Raw genomic sequence first — 20,443 nt, forward strand, 5'->3', positions numbered from 1 at the left:
AGAGTAAAACAATGTGTCAAGTTTTGAGTTTGAGATGTTGGTTGGTGTAAACCTATGGAAAACACACTAAATGTGCTCTGAGAAAACCATTTGTCTCACCATTAGGTAAAACTTGCCACAAAATGCATTTTTGAGTATTATTTCAGAAATTTGGCTAAACACAAACAAAAGGAGAGTAATGTGGGATAATGAAGGAAATGCCAATTCCTACGGAAGTGTGAAATACTTGAAATACTTAGGCTCACAGGTGAAGATGTTACGGCAATTGCCTGTTGCTTCCTTTTCTTCCCTGTCAGTGTTTGGAGTTGATCTCTGCAGGTCTCCCAGCTGGATTTCATCATTTAACTCCTCTGAACAAGGGTTCAGAGTTGGTTCCACTCACTTCCGAGCACTGGTGTTGTCAGTGTGTACTGTTGACCTTCTGCCTGTCCACTTACTAATGTGCAGATATCTGGAATGCATCAGCTACATGTGGCAGACCTTCCACAGCCTCTAGTTGCTTCCTGTGCTCCTGACAATGGTAAAAATCATACCTAAATCTTTTGGGGCAGCTGCTGCCTTCCCAGGTATCTAAATCCGTGTGAAGCGTGTGAAGATAAAGAAAGCTATCAGAAGTAGTCAACACGGGTTCACCAAGGGGAAATCATGTCTTACCAATCTGATAGCCTTCTACGATAGCATGACTGGATGGATAGATGAGGGAAGGTCAGTGGATGTTGTCTACCTTGACTTCAGCAAGGCTTTCAATACTGTCTTGCACAGCATCCTCATAGGCAAGCTTAGGAAGTGTGGGTTAGATGAATGGAGAGTGAGGTGGATTGGGAACTGGCTGACAGATAGAGCTCAGAGGGTTGTGATCAGTAGCACAGAGTCCAGTTGGAGGTTCGTAACAAGTGGTGTTCCTCAGGGGTCAGTACTGGGTCCAGTCCTCTTCAATATATTCATCAGTGACCTGGATGAGGGGACAGAGTGGACCCTCAGCAAGTTTCCTGATGATACAAAGCTGGGAGGGGTGGCTGACACACCAGAAGGCTGTGCTGCCACCCAGAGAGACTTGGGCGGAGAGAAACCTGATGTAGTTCAACAAGGGCAAGTGTAGGGTGCTGCACCTGGGGAGGAATAACCCCCTGCACCAGTACAGGTTGGGGCTGACCTGCTGGGGAGCAGCTCTGCGGAAAAAGACCTGGGAGTCCTGGTGGACAACAGGATGACCATGAGCCAGCAATGTGCCCTTGTGGCCAAGAAGGCCAATGGCATCCTGTGGTGCATCAAGAAGAGCGTGGCCAGCAGGTCAAGGGAGGTCGTTCTCCCTCTCTGCTCTGTCCTGGTGAGGCCCCATCCTCACCACTGTGTCCAGTTCTGGGCTCCTCAGTTCAAGAAGGGCAGGGAACTGCTGGAGAGGGTACAGCAGAGGGCTACAAAGATGATGAAGGGCCTGGAGTATCTCTTTTAGGACGAAAGGCTGAGGGACTTGGGCCTTTTAGTCTGGAGAAGACTGAGGGGGGATCTGATCAATGCTTATAAATACTTAAAGGGTGGGTGTCAGGACGATGGGGCCAGTCTTTTTTCAGTGGTGCCCAGGGACAGGACAAGAGGAAATGGGCACAAACTTGAACATAAGAAGTTCCACCTAAACATGAGGAGGAACGTCTTTCCTGTGAGGGTGGCAGAGCCCTGGAACAGGCTGCCCAGAGAGGCGGTGGAGTCTCTGCCTCTGGAGACATTCAAACCCCACCTGGATGTGATTCTGTGTGACCTGCTCTGGGTGACCCTGCTCTGGCAGGGGGTTGGACTGGATGATCTCAGAGGTGCCTGTCAACACCTGCCCGTCAGGGATTCTGTGACTGCTCCTTTTTAGCAGTCTTGGCACATTTCAAGAGACTCCATAAGTCGTGCTGTGGACATACTTATGTCCATGCAGGACTGCTACGGCCACAGGGCTTCTTGCTTTCCTTGGGTGGGCAAGGGGTTCTGCTACTTTGTTTCTGGATTAGAGTTGCAGGCAGGGGACCTCTAGAAGGGACCCACCCGCCCGGGAGCCTGCCTGATGGCGCTGAAGTGAACTGAGCCGCGTTGCTCCCTCTTGCTGATGGAAGCGCTTGGGAGGCTTTCAGGACACAAACCACCACGACGAGCTCTGTGAGGCCACGTGTGTAACCGGGACTCCCCTCGGATAAAAATAATAATGTGAACTCCAGGCAACCATTGTGTCTGTAGGAACGGCGAGGGCTGCAGCACAGCGGTACCGCAACGTGGCTCTCCAGGCCTCCACCTTCGGGCGACCGGCCCGGCCCGCGGGGGCCTCGCGCTGCCTCACAGCGGCGGCTCCACCCCCGGCTCCGCCCGCGCGCCGCAGCCGCAAGGGCCCCCCGCCCGCCGCGGGGGAGGGGCGGAGCCTGCGCATTCGCGGCTGCGGCCGGCACGAGCGCTCCAGTGCGCGGGCGCAGCGGCCCGGAGGTGACGTCAGAAGGCGGTGCCGGCGGCGCGCGGGCGGCCTCCTTTGTGCGGGGCGGCGCGGCGCGGCGGGGCGATGCTGTCGGGGGGGAAGAAGGCCGCGGAGGCGGCGGCGGGCGGTGAGGGCGGGCCTGAGACGCCGGTGCCTCCGCCCGCCGCCGCGGGGGCCCTGGGCTCCTCGGCCGAGAGCGGGGGGGCTGCGGAGCGCACTCCCCGCAAGAAGGAGCCGCCGCGGGCCTCGCCCCCGGGCGGTCTGTCCGAGCCGTCGGCCGCCGGCGCCGCCCCCGCGCCTGGCGCGGAAACCACTGGCATCGCCGAGACCCCCGAGGGTCGCAGGACCAGCCGCCGCAAGCGGGCCAAAGTAGGTGTGGGGCGGCTCAGGCTATGGGCCCGGCCCCGCCGGCCAGGAGCCGCGGTCCGAGCGGGGGTCAGGCGGGCGCCGCGGCCTCGGGCGGGACGTTCCTCGGCCGTTGGGTTGCCGGGCCCGCCCCTGCTCGGGACGGCTTCTCGGGAGAGGGCCGCGAGGCTGAGCAGGGTCTCCGGCCCGATCAAGCTTTACTGGGCGGCGCTGGTGTGTGGGGTGCGGGTGCTGCCCCGGGGAGGCGAGTCTTCCACCAGGATAAACACGCAGACGTGCGGGAAGCTAATGCGGATTAAGGGCTCGTATCGTCACAGCTCATCCTCATAAATTCTGGGGAGAACTCGTGCGCTTTCTCAAAGGAGAGCAGTCTGTAGTGGCCTCGGAACTTTGGAGGGCTTCCTGGTCAGATGCCTAGCAGTAAAAAAATTCCCACAAAACCATTCTAGCATTGCATCGGACTTCTTATGATTTTCTATTTTCATGAGCCCATTCATGGTGTTACTAGGGTTATACGGATGCAGCTTCTCTTGATGCTTATGTGCGGGGAGTGGCGCAGGTATTAGGTGATGGCCATACTCAGTCCACTGTTCTTCAGCTTTCCTCAGTTGGTGTAGGAGAGTTGAACGAATGCTGTATTAAGGGTGAGATTTAGCAATGCCATAAACATGGCATATAAAGGCCATAAACAGTTTCTAATAATTTAGGCCTGTGGTACGTAATTCTCATGCGTTATTCTGAAAGTCTGAGAACATTATCTTTTTTTGTGAAACTTTTCTTGGAAACCTGGTTGCAGAAGACTTTGAAGAAGAGCTGGGTGTGTTTGATATAAAAGCTGAAATTACTTCTGGGAATTCTGTTGTACTGTAACTGTGGCATTGAATATCTTGCTCTTCAGGGCTTTTACGTGATACGATAGCTGGGCTGGTCCTTTGCGTATTGGAACTGTTGTGTAAGTCAGTCCACTGCATCTTTTAAACTGAAAGAGGGTAGATGTAGATTGGACATAAGGAAGAAATTTTTCACTGTTAGGGTAGTGAGAGCCTGGCCCAGGTTGCCCAGAGAAGCTGTGGCTGCCCCATCCCTGGAGGGGTTCAAGGCCAGGTTGGAGGGGGCTTTGAGCAACCTGGTCTGGTGGGAGGTGTCCCTGCCCAGGGCAGGGGGAGGCTCTGGATGGTCTTTAAAGGTCCTTCCCAACCCAAACTATTCTGTCATCTTCTGCTGCAGCATATCTGGGGTTTCCTTGCTTTGTGGTGATCTGTTAAGAGGTAGGAATAGGCGCACTATCTGTCGGTTGTATTTCAATGATGTTCTTGCACATTGACAGTACCCATTTGCTGATGGCATTAATCTCTCTTTAACACAGTATATCCCCACAATCACTTCAGGCTAGCACAGGGTCAACTTACTGTGAATGTTTGTGGTGTGAACTCAGTTGGGGAATATATCCAGTTTAAAAATAAACCTAGAGAAAAGCTTAGTTTTTTATTGGACTTGATTGTTCTCTGAAAGATGTGTGAGCTCCAGGAGAATGGGAGACTTCAGAGGGCCTTAGGGTAGAACTAGTTTGTGTTGATTTCAAATGACGTGTGATGCTGTACTTACGATGCTATGAGATCATTGTAACTTGCTTAAGAGTGGGAGTTCACAAAAGATCCTGGTGGTGCAACATCTGCTCAACAGTGTGAAAAACTGAATGTGCTGGACAGGATGGAATGTAAATATTTGAAAGATAGGAGATTATGGAGTGTGTTAGCATTTCACTGAATTTAGGCTTTCCTATACATGGGTTTCCCAATGCTACTTTGAGTTGTGCTCATTGATACCACCTCTTAATGACTGAGCAGTGAAAGATCTCATCGTTTTGATGAGAAATGCAGAGTTGCTTTTGTCATCTCAGGGTAGAAGCTGACCTGTAGGATGTTGGAGGTCACTTAGCTTTCTTTTTGTTTTTCTCATGGCTGCATATTGTGAGAAGTGCTTTTTGCCTTTCCAATAAGTAGGGAAATTCACTAGCAATATACAAGGCTTTCTGACTTGGGGAAACCAGCTTGATTTATTAAACAGGATGATTAAACAGAAGAGATGCATCCCTTCTTCGTTATTTCTTGGGGTTTCCATGTTCTTTAAGTTGGAGCAAGTCTTTTTTAGCTGGTAATACTATTTATTTTTACTGGAGAACTGAAAAAAACATATATGGCACTAAAGGTATTTTTTATTTTTTGTTTCCTTGCGTTGAGCATTCTTTTCCTTGTGTGACCATCCTGGAGAGGAGGCAGATGTAATCCTCTGTACCAGGACAAGATGAAATCTTGTGTACAATTCTGGTCACTCTTGTTTGACAGATAAATTCAGTATGTTCAAAAAGTTGGAACATATGGATTGGACATAGAGTCAGTTTGTTATTCCTGAGTTTGACACGAGGTGAAGGAAGGGAAGAAAACTAGAGATGTTAAATGATATAACAAATATACATAGTCTGGGCTCGATGTGAGTAGAAAGTTCCTACTATTGGACACTTGGGGGCTGAAGACTTTTTTTTTTAGTGGAGGTAAAAACATGTAGAACTTGTTAAGCTGTTGAAGATTTTTATAACATGGTAGCTGTCATAAGACTCTGGACAAGGTAACTCGGGTCTTTTCTTTGAGCTTTAAGCAATTTTGTTGCTTGCAATGTGCTTTTTAGTAGTGAGAATTACAGACATCTTCAGTTTGTTTATCCTTTGTTCTGCTTTTTACAGGTGGAGTATAGAGAGATGGATGAGAGTCTTGCAAACCTGTCAGAAGATGAGTATTACTCTGAAGAAGAGAGAAATGCTAAAGCTGAGAAAGAGAAAAAACTACCACCACCACCTCCACCAGCTCCTGCAGAAGAAGAGAATGAAAGTGAGCCAGAGGAGCCATCTGGTGAGCAAAGAGAGATCTCCTCTGACACTACTTACCTGTTTTATTGCCAGAAATTAAGTGGGGTCAGGTGCAGCATCATGAATCCTGTAACTGGTTTTGAATGATTGTTCGGCAGTGCTTTCTTTGCTGGCCCCATATGTGGAAGGAGGGGAAAAATGCAGAAGAGCAGCCTGATAAAGATATGAATATGCATGATCTAATTCCAAACGAGGCCAAACCTCCCATACCAGATTCTCATGATCCTTGTTGACTTGTCTTTGGAAGCTTATTGATCAGAATAGCCTCTTTGGCACTTAGCTGCCATACCTGCTCCTGTACCAACTTTCACTTACTCCTCTGAGAGAAAAGGTTAGTTTGACTTGGGGGGTTTGCTATGCAGGAGAACAGATTTAATCTACAGTGATTCCTGTGGCTTTAAACTATGACTCTAATCTTAAGTTCTGGTTGGATACTGTTTTCTTAAACTTCAGTGCTTTCCTTATTACTTTGACAGAGTTGTAAAGCTTCACTTTACATTGGAAAGTTTTTTAGTCAGTCTTGTTCAGGAAGCAGCTTTTGAAATTTACGGTATTAGCAGCACTCTACCCATTCTTTACCTCTTGTGTTTACAGCTACCACCATTAGTTAGATCGGTGTTGGTATATCACTCTGCTATCTACAAAATCATGCTTTTGCAAAGGTTAGTTGTCGGAGAGATTCCATGATACGACACATGTGCTGGTTGGTCCTAGGCAATAGCTGAAATCTAGTAGTTGAACTTTTGCTGGCTCATCACTGATGTGAATAACTTAGTCTTTAGTTCTGCTGCTTTTAACTGGCTTCTTTTTGGCTGGCAGGTTTGAGAATGTATATAATAGGACTGACATCAGTTTGGGATACTTACCTTCAGTTTCAGAAAATATATTAAAAGTCACAGTTGGGTTTCATCTCTTAGGATTTACCCTGTAATCTCTCTTCAGTTGTGACTTGTTGACTCCTGGCTTGATACAGGGATACTATAGCTCAAACACTTGACTGAAATATTTGCAATGGTAAAAATCCTTCCTGCCCGTAGTCGTACATGATCTATCAAAAATGGAATTTTAATAGGTATAATTAAGCAAGTATCTTAAGTTTACAATTAAACTTATCTTAGACTTTAGGTTTAGTCCTTGAAACATAGTATTAATACTCTTCTGATATTTCTCAGATGCCATTTTATGCCTCTAAGAATGATTATTGAAATCAGTCTGAGGCATAATCAGTGAAGTACAGTGTTTTATCTCATGATGGAAGAAATGTGGAAGGTACGCAGTGATAGACACATGCTATTCTATACACATAACAACCTGTTAAGCAGTTATTCTGCAAGCACTATATTTGGTTGTCTAAATGTAATGTAAATTGTTGTCTCTGTCCATGGCAGGGGAATTGGAACTAGGTGATCTTCCAACCCAAGCCCTTCTATGATTCTAAATACAACCAACTTGCAATCAGGCTGTGTCTAGCTGTCTAGAAATAAGTTAATTTCAGGTCATCATAGCTTTTCTCCATTCCTAGAAATCCTGTGATGTGCACGAAGCAGTGATGTAGGAAGATGACAAATTTTCAGTTGTCATTCCATAGCTAGTCTTGCTTATTTTTAAAGGCTTCTGAAACTATATACATTGGTGGAGCTGTCTGTTTTTGTCTTTATTAATGCAGGTGTCAGGAGAATCAGGTCATCTCATGCTGGCTATTAAAGTGCATTGAAACTTTCAATTCAAACAGCTACTAGCAGGAAGAGGCATGGAGTCTGCTGTATATAGAAGCAATGTTTATAATTGTGGTTTTCTCTCTATGTCACTTCTTTGAAGCAAAAAGATGAGTATTCAATAAGAAATATTAAATAGGACAGTAATACTAGAGGAAGATTGCATATTGAAAACTTAGGAAAATACAAAAAGTTAGCTTGTGTATTACTGTTAATTTATTCTCATTGCAGACCTTAATAATTTCCTTTGTATGTTCAAAGCCTGCAAACACATAGGTAATGCAGTAGAGGTGTAGAGCTGTCATGTTACAGGTTATGACCTTTTATATTGAAAAGCCTAATTGTGCAAACTTAAAAATGTAATAGTGACAGTAGCTGGTATTTCATTAGTCTGTCCTCACAGACAGTTGACAGTAGAAGGAGGTCATTAAGTATCACACTTTACGTGACAGCAAAATGCTGGTCTTACTTGGGATGGACTCCATTAATACATTCAGCTGTGGGGAATTCCAGGTATTTTGGCCACGTAGATTGTTATAGTCTGGATTTGCAAGATTTACCACATGTTATTGCAGAGCAGTTTAATAAGTGTAACAGTATTTAATCATTAAGATAATTTCCTTAAAGAATCTCTCCTCTTTTTCACTTGAGAAATACTGTCTGGAAGCAGAAACCCTGCAGACTTGCTTTCATTTGTGTTTTTATTTGCCAATATCCCTTTCGAAATTAGGAGCTTGCTTCTTTTGTTTTTCTCCTCTAAGGATCTTATCTGTTTGCCCTCACCAAATTGAATTTTCATTTTTATAGCTTCCTGAAGATATTCTTTACCAACTCCTGTCTTTTTAGTTATGTCAGTATTCTTACTTTGTGGTAATCTTGTGTTTCTGGCTGCTGTTTTCCAAGGACGTGTGAGACTGAATAAGAGCCAGATTAACATCAAGTGAATAGTCAAATTTAGTCGTGCTCTGTGTCTGTCTTTCATCTGACTTGTCTGTTTTCCTAATAAAATTCAGTACTCAGTGGTAATTCTGTGCTGCTAGTCTTTACTTTAAGACACTGGGTGATTGTATGAAGTGGACTCCTTTGTAGACCTTCTTCCTGATTGTTGTTCAGCTCATGGTCCATTCTGTTGCCTTGAGACTTTCAGCAGATTCTGCTCCTGCACGTGTTGTGTTTGGCTGCAATAATTTGATGTTAACGTGGAGCAGCAGTTTGCTTCCTGCTTTCTTCCTTAGCAGCTGGAACATGGCTTTCTTTCGGGGAAGGAGAGGCAATCTCTACAAGCAGGCCTTGTTTCCACACTTCTGTACTCTGACCGGGTAGCGTTTAGAATTGTGTCTGAACAAGCTGTAATAGTGATGCTTTTTTTTGACCTAACATTGAAAATGGTGTATCTGTTATTAACAGAGAGGAAAATATTGATTTCTTTTTATAAATAAACCAAGAGCAATTTTGCCCCCTCTATTTATTGTCACTTCTGATTCAGGGATAACAAGTGCTACAGGCTGATGTCAGCATCCTTTCAATTTCTTAACTTCTGAAAGGCAGAAGTATAACTTCTCCTGCAAGTTAATGGCCTATGATGGGGTGTAAATAGTAATGTTTGAGTTGTGTTAGTCTCTCAGAATGGAAGCAGGTCTTGTAATGTTCCCAGCAATATAATGTACTTACAGTGTAGGTGAAGTGAGGAATTTTCTCTTGCTGTTGCAGATACATTAATGCATAGAAATCCAGCTTTGGGACTTCTGGGGCCTGTCAAAATACAATTATTTGTCACAGTCTCTTGTGAGTTCCTGAACTTCCCTGCTGGTAGACTGATTATATAAAAGTACTGACTGTTGCTCCTATACTGTAGCTGAGTGAAAATGTCTGTCTTATTTCAGTTCCTATTTTATTTTATCTGTAGATGTGTAATGTTACAGCATTCCAGATGCTAATTCAGGTTATTAAAGTATGCAAATGTTTGGTTCACTTTCTGTGTCTTGCTTCAGGGGTTAAATTTGTAGTTCAGATGAAATTTTTTTAAGCCTCAAATTAGGTTCTGGCAAGATTGACCACCCAGCCCCAAACTTTAAAGAGTAATCTTAACAATTGTGTGTTGGCCTCAGGTTAGACCTTACTCTTACCTGTTTGGAGATGACACCTTGAGCCATTGTGCTCTAGGAAGTGACTGTTCTATTTGCTACTTTGACTTCAGCAGTTACTTTCAGTGAGGACTTCTAAACACCCAATTTGCTGACCATTGAAGCACTTGGTTTGCAGGAGCCGTGGCAGAGGAGCAGCCAGCCAAATAGCGCTTGGCCATCTCTGTAGTGTTCTGTGGCTTCCTGTTCTCTGGAGGAGACCAGACTTTAGTCAGGCTTCTGACTGTGGAAGAATATCGCGTATGAGCTAAACTGGGAGCTGGCGTCTCCTCTGAAGATTACCAGCATGCGAGCTGACCTGTATATTAGCTTTGTTCCTGCAGATACCACAGCTGTACTCATCTCTGGTTTAGAAATGCTCTGTTCCCGGTTGTGTTGTAGTCCTGTCAAGGCTGCTATTTAGGACTTAAATTCAGATGAGTGCTTTGCCTTTCCTTACGTTTCCAGCCCTGGATATATGGAAAGACTGATGTCTTTCAGTGCTGGGTATTGATCACATTACTGATCAGTGGTATTGACATGTACTTGGATTCAAGGTGGTCTTAGTGTGTTAGAAGATTGTTGGTGTATCAAGGGTGGTGAAGCCAAAATAAGTGGTCTGAGCCTTTCAAAAAAGGTTCCGTCATCAAGCTTCAAGGAAGGGTTTATGGCAAAAAAAAAGAATAGGCTCTCTTGAAAGTTAGAGGCTTTTCAGAATGGTTCAATCTATCCCCTTGCATATGGAGAGACTCGGGAGTACCAAGGGCAAGATTATAAAATTCTTATGGTTTGAGAGCTATAGAATCTGATGGTATCCATCCACCAGATCTTGGCAGTAAGAAATGTAATCTTGTTATTCAGATCCTAGCCATTAATGAAGTTGATCATAAGTATTTAGCTACCAGGAATGCTACATATTGTGTACTTCTTTATTTCCCGTAAAGTCTGATGTAAAGCGTTCCAGTGACATGGATGACACTTTAGAAGACCACAGAGTTTGGTGCCCTGAACCTAGGTTCCAGAAGATGGGATTCTCAGAAAATGGGTTTAGTTAGTTGGTGAAATTTAATACCTAAAACGCCAACTGCCGGGCCTTTATGTCCAGTATGGTTTAACTTATGGAGTAAGGTCCCTGAGTTCTCCTCTTTCCTTCCACAGGGCAAGCAGGAGGACTTCAAGACGACAATTCTGGAGGGTATGGAGACGGCCAAGCATCAGGTGAGGGTGGCGTTTGATGCTTGCCACTTAGTAGCAAGAGCCGCCAAGTCAGGCATTGATGCTTGCGAGTGCGCATGGGTGTGCTTGTTCAGAACTTAGACAGAGAAACAGGAGTTGTCTACCCATCTGGTAAAAAAGTGAGGGGTATTTTCAAATGTCAGTTGAGGTCTGTACCAACCGTGGAAAAGGATGCTGACCTATGTCGAAATGCCTCAGGCCGATCTCTCATCCCTCCACTCCTCTCCATGTTTAGAGGAGTCCAAACGTGCAAAAAGATACTTCTTACCTAGCCAGTTCCTACCACCTAGAATGACACAGGAAGCCCTGGGCTTCAGCACAGTTGGCCTTTTTACTAATTTGCTCGAAACATAGTGTGGAGTGCCTTTCTGCTCCTTTGTTTTTGCTTTTTCTTTTGAAAGGGTTTGTGTTTGAGCTGTGTGCCAGTGGTTAGCTCAGGAGATCTATCTGTTGGGGAAATTCTTAGTCTGCGTCTCAGTGGACTGGATTGTGAATTGCACTTGCCATTTGACCGAAGTACTGATGCTAGCAGTATGCACTTACTGATTAATTCACAGAATTGGTGTCTTTACTCTTAAGAACTTAGAGTGCTACTGAAAATCTTCCTCCAACTTGGCCACTTTCGCTCTCACTTGAGGATTAGGGTTTTAAGTAAAGGAGTTGAAGGCTCCAAAACTTATTCTGTACCTCCAAGCTGATCTTTTTGAAGCAAATACAACTTCAAGATATTCATCTGAGAGTGCATCCCTGCTGTTCTGAGTGAAGGAGTGTAGTTATGTTTTCGATCTTACCACCTGCATAGAATTTCTGACTATTTGAGATTATGGGCTTGAGGATGCATTGCCTGTTTAATTTTTAGGCAGACATTGGCTGTTTGGAAATTCTACATATTTTGCATTTTATATATATATGCTGAGGGTATGCTTTAGCAATTGTCTGATTCAGCAGCTAAATAACTTTCTTTTAGAGTGCTTTTCATCTGCAGATGTTTTGGTAAGTCTTTAAATGAGCAGCATCCCTCAAGATTTCTTCTGTGAGGAAGAAGATAATGAAAACTTCATATTAGTTACTGAAGCTGAATGTCAGGAAATGGCAAGTGTGTGCGTGAAACTGTGTGAAGAGGAGATGAGAATCCATTCTAGGCAGAGTCGTTCCTACAGTCACTAAAGAGTTGCCTGCCCCAAGGAAAGTGTGTGTAGTTCTGAAGTGGTACTCCCTTTAATGTGTCAGTTTCATGAAACACAAACAGCAAGGGTATGGGATGGGGGAGATTAAATCAGCCTGAAATTCATTTAGCTTTGAGTTGTGTAGTTGCAAAAGTAGATTTAAGGACATTTAGTTCTTATAAGATCTTTGAGTCGTTGGGCCAAAAAAAAATGATATCTTTGCTAATAATAGCTAGACTTTTTCTAAATTCTGGTGTCAAACCTTATTGCGGTCTTTTTTTCTAAATGCCAGTGCTCATCTGGAGCTATTTTGACATTTTAAAGTTCAGGTATTGCCATAGAAGACATATGGCCTTAAAAAAGACAACAAAAAAACCACCTTGGAGTTCTTTCCAAGGCTGTTATAGGAGGACCAGTTTCTCTGGCTTCTCAGTTTGAAGAAATAAATCACAGAGGTTTTCAAGAAACTGATGAGTTGCCTTAAATCCACGTATCTGAGAGTTTCCTGGTAGTTGATCACTGCATGACAGTCAACTTTTTTAGCAAATATCTGGAGAAGACACACGAATTTTAACATAAGCCTGTAAGAGGGAGTCAGGTCCAGCATTTCAAATCTTTAACTGGTCATTCTCTGAAAATTGTGCTGCTGGGCTTTTTGCTAACACTTGATGGTCTAGAACCTTAATTTAGATTTGTTATCATTAATAAAGTATCAGAGAATTGATAGCTTCGATTTACATGTACAGTTTTACACAGTTCATAGTGTAGCATTTATGTGTGGATGTTTGCACAGTTGGTTCAGTGAAGTTACTTAGCCTGCAGGACAGGGGGGATCCTGCAGGGCTGGGGGATGTCTGTTACTGGAGAAGATGAAGTTCTAGCAGACCTATGGGTTTCTATTCCAATAGCTGAATATTAGTGTCAAGAAGTGTTGCAGGTGTGTCAACTTTTCCTGTTGTTCATTTCATTTTACTTTCTTGCAGTGCTCTGTAGCCTCTGTTACTAATTTCCTCTTGTAAAATTCCTGTAAATTATTATAGGCAGTTTTCTTTACCTCGAGTCATCACACAGTTGGGTCTTCTAATCTTTGCTTGTGAATGAATTTTGTTAGCTTCACAGCTGTTGCCTTGCTTAAATTTTTTTCTTCATCTTTGGGATGTAAAAATGCTTGGAAGTTAAAGGTGTGTGTTTGCACCAGAATTGAAAGAAGAGAATTCCTTTCCCCGGTACGGGGATGTGTGTACCTCTGCACGTGAACTTCCAGTTTCACACAGTTGTCTTGGTTAGTGTAACACACTGCGAGCTTATATTTTCTAATCTTTTGAAAAATTCCAGTTTCAGCAAATGACCTTAATCTTACTGCATTACTTGTGGTTTTTTCCCCTTGGGATATATTAGCTTATTTCCTTTCAGATTGAATGTCCTCTCCTCTCTCTGTCCTGATCTTAAGTCACTTCCTGGGACATATGAGAGCTATATTGTTCTTTCTGTATTTCACTTCTCAGTATTTCATTTTGCTTGCTGTGCCTGCAAGATTCGCTTTTTGCACTCTACTTGTGCTGTAGCGCTTTATGCACCTGTGTCTTAGTTTGTTACTTTATATAAAAGTATAACATTTGAATGAGATTGAGGAATGTAGAGTACATAAGTGTATTTTTACTGCACTGCCAGTGTTTGAATTGATAGAAGTACAGATGCCTTTATGAATGGAGTCTTTCCATAGAGAAAATGTCTCCTGTGTATGTTCTATTGTATGCGGAGCTTTTAAAAGGAAAAGTCAGAAATCTGCAGTTGTTGATTGTAGGCAGCACTTGGGAAAGGGACACAGGAAAAGCATAAGTAGGATTGTATTTCATTGCACTGTCTGTTGTGAATATATGAAATATTCACAAAAGGAGAGGTTCCTCTAGCTTGAGGAGTTCAGTGCGAATGCAAACCTTGAAGAGCAGGTGAGAGGGGACTGTAGGCGTTGTGCTTCTATCTTATAGACCTTTTGGCTTTGAATGGGTTCCAGAATGTTCTCATATTCTGGTTGAAACTGGAAACCACACAAATGAAGGACAGAATCTAAAGCAGTTATGTTTTATTGATATTATATATATGTGCTATATATAATATATGATTTACGATATGTACCTCTGCCCCCCCTTATTTTTCAAGTTTTCTGTGGGTTTCTTTTGTGTGTTTTTCCCCCCTCGGAGTATAGCTTTTTTGTTAACCCTAGATGATACCTGTTGTTCAAAGAACTGTTGACTTGTGAACCTGCATGTTTTGCAGAAATAAATAAAAGAACTAAATGAAAGCATGTCATGGAATTGGCCACCATACCATCTCAAGGATAGATGCGCTCGCTAGGAAGGGTAGTGTAAAAATACTTATTTAGCAGTTCCTTTTGCAGTGCCTGTAGACAACTTGTCTTTTTATTGTAGGTGTGGAGGGTGCAGCTTTCCAGAGTAGACTTCCACATGACCGTATGACATCTCAAGAAGCTGCCTGCTTCCCTGATATAATCAGTGGGCCACAGCAGACTCAGAAGGTGTTTCTGTACATCAGGAACCGCACCGTAAGTTTATTGTAAAAGTGTTGATGAAAAAAGGGTAGGGCATTTGTGTACCGTGCAAAGACTTGTTGGCAGTTACCCTCTCTAACAGTTGGAAGATTTTATTTATTTATTTATTTTAATTGGGATGTTGGGCGTTCATTTCTGGCATCCTGTCATGCTCTAAATTGCTGAGGAAAGTGTTACCCAGTCCTTGATTGAGGCAATGCTGTGAGGCAGCATAAAGAATCTGTAGTATATGTACAATATCCAAAACAGTGTCATAATAACCATCAAAGTTACATGATTCAGCTAATACAGCTTTTAAAAAGACAGAAGCAATCAGAAAGCTGGTGCAACTGTTCTATTACTTGATTTCAGATTAAAGAAGTCTCTTAAGAATACTGAAATAATAATCAAATATATTGTTGCTTAGAATAAGGCGAACCTCTCTGTTTTGCCTAGCATTCGGTTGCTGTAATACTGAGATATCAAGCCAGTTATGTGGCTTATTCTCATAACAAAATAGTTACTTTGACAGCTTTGATTTCATAAAGGAAATTGTAACATTGAAGAAATGAAACTCTGCTTCTGAATGTTTGTAGCATTTCTGCCCAATTCAAAACTTCCATGCAACTTAAAATATACAAAGAAGGGACAATATTCAGGTAATTCACTTGAGTTCAGGAAAGCATGCCTGAAGTTTAAACCTCAATAAAACTTAAACAGTAGTATGGTGTCTTGCAGATGATGCCTTTAAATTGTGACAATGCTTTTAAGTTCCTCAGGGTTCAAACAGGGTTCAGGGCTTTTTCCTGTATTTAGAAAAGAGTGTTTTAGAAACCTAAGTCATGTTAGAAAAATTAACACTAGAAAAGCAAGAAATATTTTTAAAATTGCCTTGTAAGAGAGAAAACCCTATATGCAGCGTTCAGGTTTTTTTTCATAGGTTTAAGATACTCCAAGATCTGAGGGATGGGTCACTAGCAAAGGCCTTCAACCTGTTGCTCTGAGGTGTGCTGGGTATGCTGCAGCACGCTCAAAGTCTTATGTGGACGAGCTAGGGGCTCCTGAGGCAATAGGAACCGGGAAGTCACAGATAAAACACCTCAAAGGAAGGCCACCTGAAAAGCAGCATGAAGGAAATGCAGCCACTCCAGCCAGTAATTCAGCTCCATCGGGCACCCAGCTGAAGTGACTTCACACAAATGCTCATAGCCTGGGGAACAAGCAAGAGGAGTTAAACATGCACACACCTCCAGGGCTATGATCTTATTGGCATCACAGAAATGTGATGGGAGGGCTCTTATGACTGGAGTGTTGGAATGGAAGGATACAGACTCTTCAGGAAGGAGAGGCTGGAGAGACAGGGAGGGGGTGCTTCCCTCTATGTCAATGGACAGCTGGAGTGCATGGAGCTCCACGTGGGGATGGATGAAGACCCAACGGAGAGCTTATGGGTCAAGATTAAAGGGAGCACAGGGGCAGGTGATGTTACAGTAGGGGTCTGCTACAGACCACCAGACCAGGGCGACAGGGTGGATGAGGCCCTCTATAGATAGGTATGAGCAGCATCGCATTCACCAAGCCTGGTCCTCGTGAGGGACTTCACCCACCCCAGTATCTGTTGGAAGGACAACACAGCAGGGCACAAGAAATCCAGGAAGTTCTTGGAACCTGTCAAAGACAACTTTCTTTGTCAAATGGTAGAGGAGCCAATGTGGAGAGGAGCCATGCTGGACATTGTCCTTACCAACAAAGAGGGGCTGGTGAGGAATGTCAAGCTCAAGGTTAGCCTTGGCTGCAATGATCACAAGATGGTAGAATTCAAGATCCTTGGGGCAGCAAGGAGGGTACACAGTAAACTCACTACCCTGGACTTCAGGAGAGCAGACTTTGGCCTCGAGGGACCTGCTTGTCAGGGTAACATGGGAAAAAACACTGGAGAGGAGAGGGGCCCAAGAAAGCTGGTTAGTATTCAAGGATCACCTCCTCTAAGCTCAGGAGCAGTGCATCCCAAGAAAGAAGTAGTCAGGCAAAAAAGCCAGGAGGCCTGCATGGATAAATAAGGAGTTCCTGAATAAGCTCAAAACCAAAAAGGAGGCCTACAGAGAGTGGAAGCAAGGATGGGTAGACTGGGTGGAATACAGAGAAACTGTCCGAGCGGCCAGGAACCAGAGCATACTAAAGCCCAGATAGAATTAAATCTGGCCAGGAACATCAAGGATAGCAAGAAAAACTTCTATAAGTATGTCAGGGATAAAGGCAAGATGAGGGAAGATGTGGGCCCTCTCCAGAAGGAAATGAGATATGGAAAAGGCTGAGTTACTGAACAACTTTTTCACCTCAGTCTTCACTGGCAAGGGCTGTAACCACACCACCCAAGTCGTGGAAGGCAAAAACAGGGGCTATGAGAATGAAGAAGCACCCACTGTAGGTGAAGATCAGGTTCGAGACCAACTAAGGAACCTGAAGGTGCATAAGTCCATGGGACCTGATGAAATCCATCCATGGGTCCTGAGCGAGCTGGTGGATGAAGTTGCTAAGCTGCTTGTGATTATATTTGAAATGTCATGGCAGTCTGGTGAAGTTCCCGCTGACTGGAAAAGGGGAAACATAACCCCCATTTTCAAAAAGGGGAAAAAAGGAAAGCCTGGGGAACTACAGGCTGGTCAGTCTCACCTCTGTGCCCGGCAAGATCATGGAGCAGATCCTCCTGGAAGCTCTGTTATGGCATGTGAAAAATAAGGAGGTGATTGGTGACAGCCAGCATGGCTTCACCGCAGGCAAATCATGCCTGACAAATTTGGTGGCCTTCTATGAATGTGCTACAGCATTGGTAGATAAGGGCAGAGCAACAGACGTCATCCACCTGGACTTATGCAAAGCATTTGACACTATCCCACATGTCATCCTGGTCTCTAAACATGGATGTTTAGACCACCACCAGACCAACTGGCTGGATGGCTGCACTCATGGAATCACGGAGCACGGAATTGTCAGAGTTGGAAGGGACCTCTAGAGATCATCTAGTCCAACTCCCCTGCTAAAGCAGGATTTCCTATAGCACATTACTCAGGACTGTATCAAGGCGGGTCTTGAAAATCTCCAGAGAAGGGGACTCCGTGACCTCCCTAAGCAGCCTGTTCCAGTGCTCTGTCACCCTCACCGGAAAGAAGTTTTTTCTCCTATTTGAGTGGAACTTCCTATGTTCCAGCTTGTGCCCAGTTGCAATCAACAGCTCAATGTCCAAGTGGAAGCCAATGATGAGTGGCATTCCTCAGGGGTCAATACTGGGACTGGTGCAGTTCAACATCTTTGTTGGAGACATGGACAGTGGGATTGAGTGCACCCTTAGCAAGTTTGCCGGCAACACCAAGCTGTGTGGTGCGGTCAACATGCTGGAGGGAAGGGATGCCATCCAGAGGGACCTGGACAAGTTGGAGAGGTGGGCCCATGCGAACCTCATGAAGTTCAACCAGGCCAAGTGCAAGTTCCTGCACCTGGGTCATGGCAATCCCATGCCCAAATCCAGGCTGGGTGGAGAATGGCTGGAGAGCAGCCCTGAGGAGAAGAACTTGAAAGTGTTGGTGGATGAGAAGCTCAACGTGATCTGGCAATGTGCACTGACAGCCCAGAAAGCCAACTGCATTCTGGGCTGCATCAAAAGAAGCATGGCCAGCAGGGCGAGGGGGGGGATTCTGCCTCTCTGCTCCGCTCTGGTGAGACCCCACCTGGACTACTGCGTCCAGCTCCGGAGTCCTCAATACAGGAAGGACTTGGAGGTGTTGGAATGGGTCCAGAGGAGGGCCATGAAAACGATCAGAGGGCTTGAGCACCTCTGCTGTGAGAACAGGCTGAGAGAGTTGAGGTTGTTCAGCCTGGAGAAGAGAGTGCTCCGGGGAGACCTTGTAATGGCCTTCCAGTACCTGAAGGGGGCCTCCAGGAGAGATAGGGAGGGGAGCCACAGGACAAGGGGGAATGGTTTTAAACTGAAAGAGGGGAGATTTAGAGGAGATCTCAGGAAGAAATTCTTTGCTGTGAGGGTGATGAGACCCTGGTCCAGGTTGCCCAGAGAAGCTGTGGCTGCCCCATTCCTGGAGGGGTTCAAGGCCAGGTTGGATGGGGCTTTGAGCAACCTGATCTGGTGGGAGGTGTCCCTGCCCAGGGCAGGGGGTTGGAACTTGATGATCTTTAAGGTCCCTTCCAACTCTAACAGTTCTGTGATCAAGGGGCATCACAGTTTATTAACCAATACTTAATAACTTCTTTAAGTTATTTGAAATTTATGCATGGTGGACATCCTCATGCTATGAGCATGACTTTTCTTATTCCTGTGAAATCTCCCTCTAATTCACCTAAGTTGTAACTTCTGGGAAGTCATGAGATGTGTAAAACCAGACCAAGGCAAGCCCAAAAGTTTGAAAAACAGCTTGCTCAAAATATTTGGTGAGTTATCCTTTTACGAACTCATTAGAAGCAGAAAAGTCTTCTACTGAAACTAATCAATGACTGGGATTTAAAGAAATGCTTGGAAGGGGTATTTGCAGGGCTGCACTAGAAAAGCTGTGTTGTCAGTCTTCAGTTCCTGTTTGTAAGGGAGGAACTCAGAGAAGTTCCTAAGCGGGAATCCCTTTCTGAGGAAGACTTGTGAGAGGATCTTTAGGGCTTTGAGCAACCTGGTCTAGTGGGAGGTGTCCCTGCCCATGGCAGGGGGGTTGGAATGAGGTGATCTTCAAGGTCCCTTCTAATTTTTGACCTTTCTATGGTTCTCTGGTCTCCTCTGGTCAGGGTAGCAGAGGTTCTAGAACAGCAGACGAAGCAAATGGTGATATAAACACAGTGCTCAGCAGAGCTCTGGAAGAGCTGTGAACTGCAATGTGCATCCTCTTACTTAGAGCTGACATGGTGTCGTGGGCAGAGTGATTAACTTCACTTGTTAGAGAGAAGTAGTGAAATATTTATTAAGGTGAAACAGTGATTTAACAAAATCAGTAGTAAATGCGATAAAACCAGTAGTAAATGTGATAGTGTTTTACGAGATTCGATGTCAAGGTACACTCTATTATTTGCTGTGTAGAGGACAGGTTCAGAAAGGACCTCCTGGCTTTCTAAACTCCTTCCCAGAGAGGAGTCTAGATGTGGCTGGATCCAGTCCTAGTCCCAGACTTGGTCAACGGTTTATGTCTAAAGGATTATATATGTGCATTGATATATATATATCAATCCCTTATATTACTTAGCTAAGAATTCAAAGTTTAGCATGCTATTAGTCACCGAGAATTTGTTGCGACAAGGAATCACTCAGTCTCGAGGAGCAGAACCTTAAGTGAGCATCCTCACAAAAGGGGAGATCCTGGCGTGCAGCTGCTGACCTGCAGGAGAGCTCCAAGGGCTCTTATATATATGCCCACTATATTTTATAGAGTGAGATAATTGACCTATAGTCATATTCCCATGGGAACAAAATATCTAGGCCCCTGCTCCAGACAGTGTTTTGGCTATGTTGCCAGCCATCCCCCAAAATCCAGGTGTAAGTTATCGCAACTGATGTTGTGATGGCCATGGTGGCCATGGCCCGAGCAGGAGCTGGGGGCGGGGGAGGGGGCCAACAACAGCAGGGGGGGGGGAAGAGGGGGGAAAAACAGGCATACCGCCACACACGGTACCAAGGGATTTGAGAAATATCAAAGAGGGCAGAACACCCATAGTTCCCAGAGAGTATAGGAGTTAGACTAGTAAGTCTGATATTTCCAGTTTACCTGGTAACAAATGGAATCAAGAATTGAATGAATGACCTCGTAAGTAAAAACGTATTTTGGAAGGCTCACAGTAGCTTTTTTAAAGGGAAGTCATCCTTTACAGTCCATATGAGTTCTGTGAAGGACTCATGAGAAGGTGAACAAAGGCGATCCACTTTGTGTGATCT

The 20,443-nt window shown here is 44.6% G+C and overlaps 1 protein-coding gene across 1 annotated transcript in view; it reads left to right on the forward strand.

The window, feature by feature from the left end:
* Positions 1–2,421: 2,421 nt before the first annotated feature.
* The window catches only part of KDM1A (lysine demethylase 1A), a 49,629-nt gene continuing 31,607 nt past the window's right edge, over positions 2,422–20,443 (forward strand). The window contains exons 1-4 of the mRNA XM_074162225.1: positions 2,422–2,815; positions 5,553–5,718; positions 10,732–10,791; positions 14,405–14,538. Coding sequence (XP_074018326.1) covers positions 2,531–2,815; positions 5,553–5,718; positions 10,732–10,791; positions 14,405–14,538 — 645 coding nt within the window. The 5' untranslated portion in view covers positions 2,422–2,530. The remainder of the gene's footprint in view (positions 2,816–5,552; positions 5,719–10,731; positions 10,792–14,404; positions 14,539–20,443) is intronic.

This window comes from Numenius arquata, chromosome 21, assembly GCF_964106895.1.
Source record: "Numenius arquata chromosome 21, bNumArq3.hap1.1, whole genome shotgun sequence".
NCBI lineage: Eukaryota > Metazoa > Chordata > Aves > Charadriiformes > Scolopacidae > Numenius > Numenius arquata.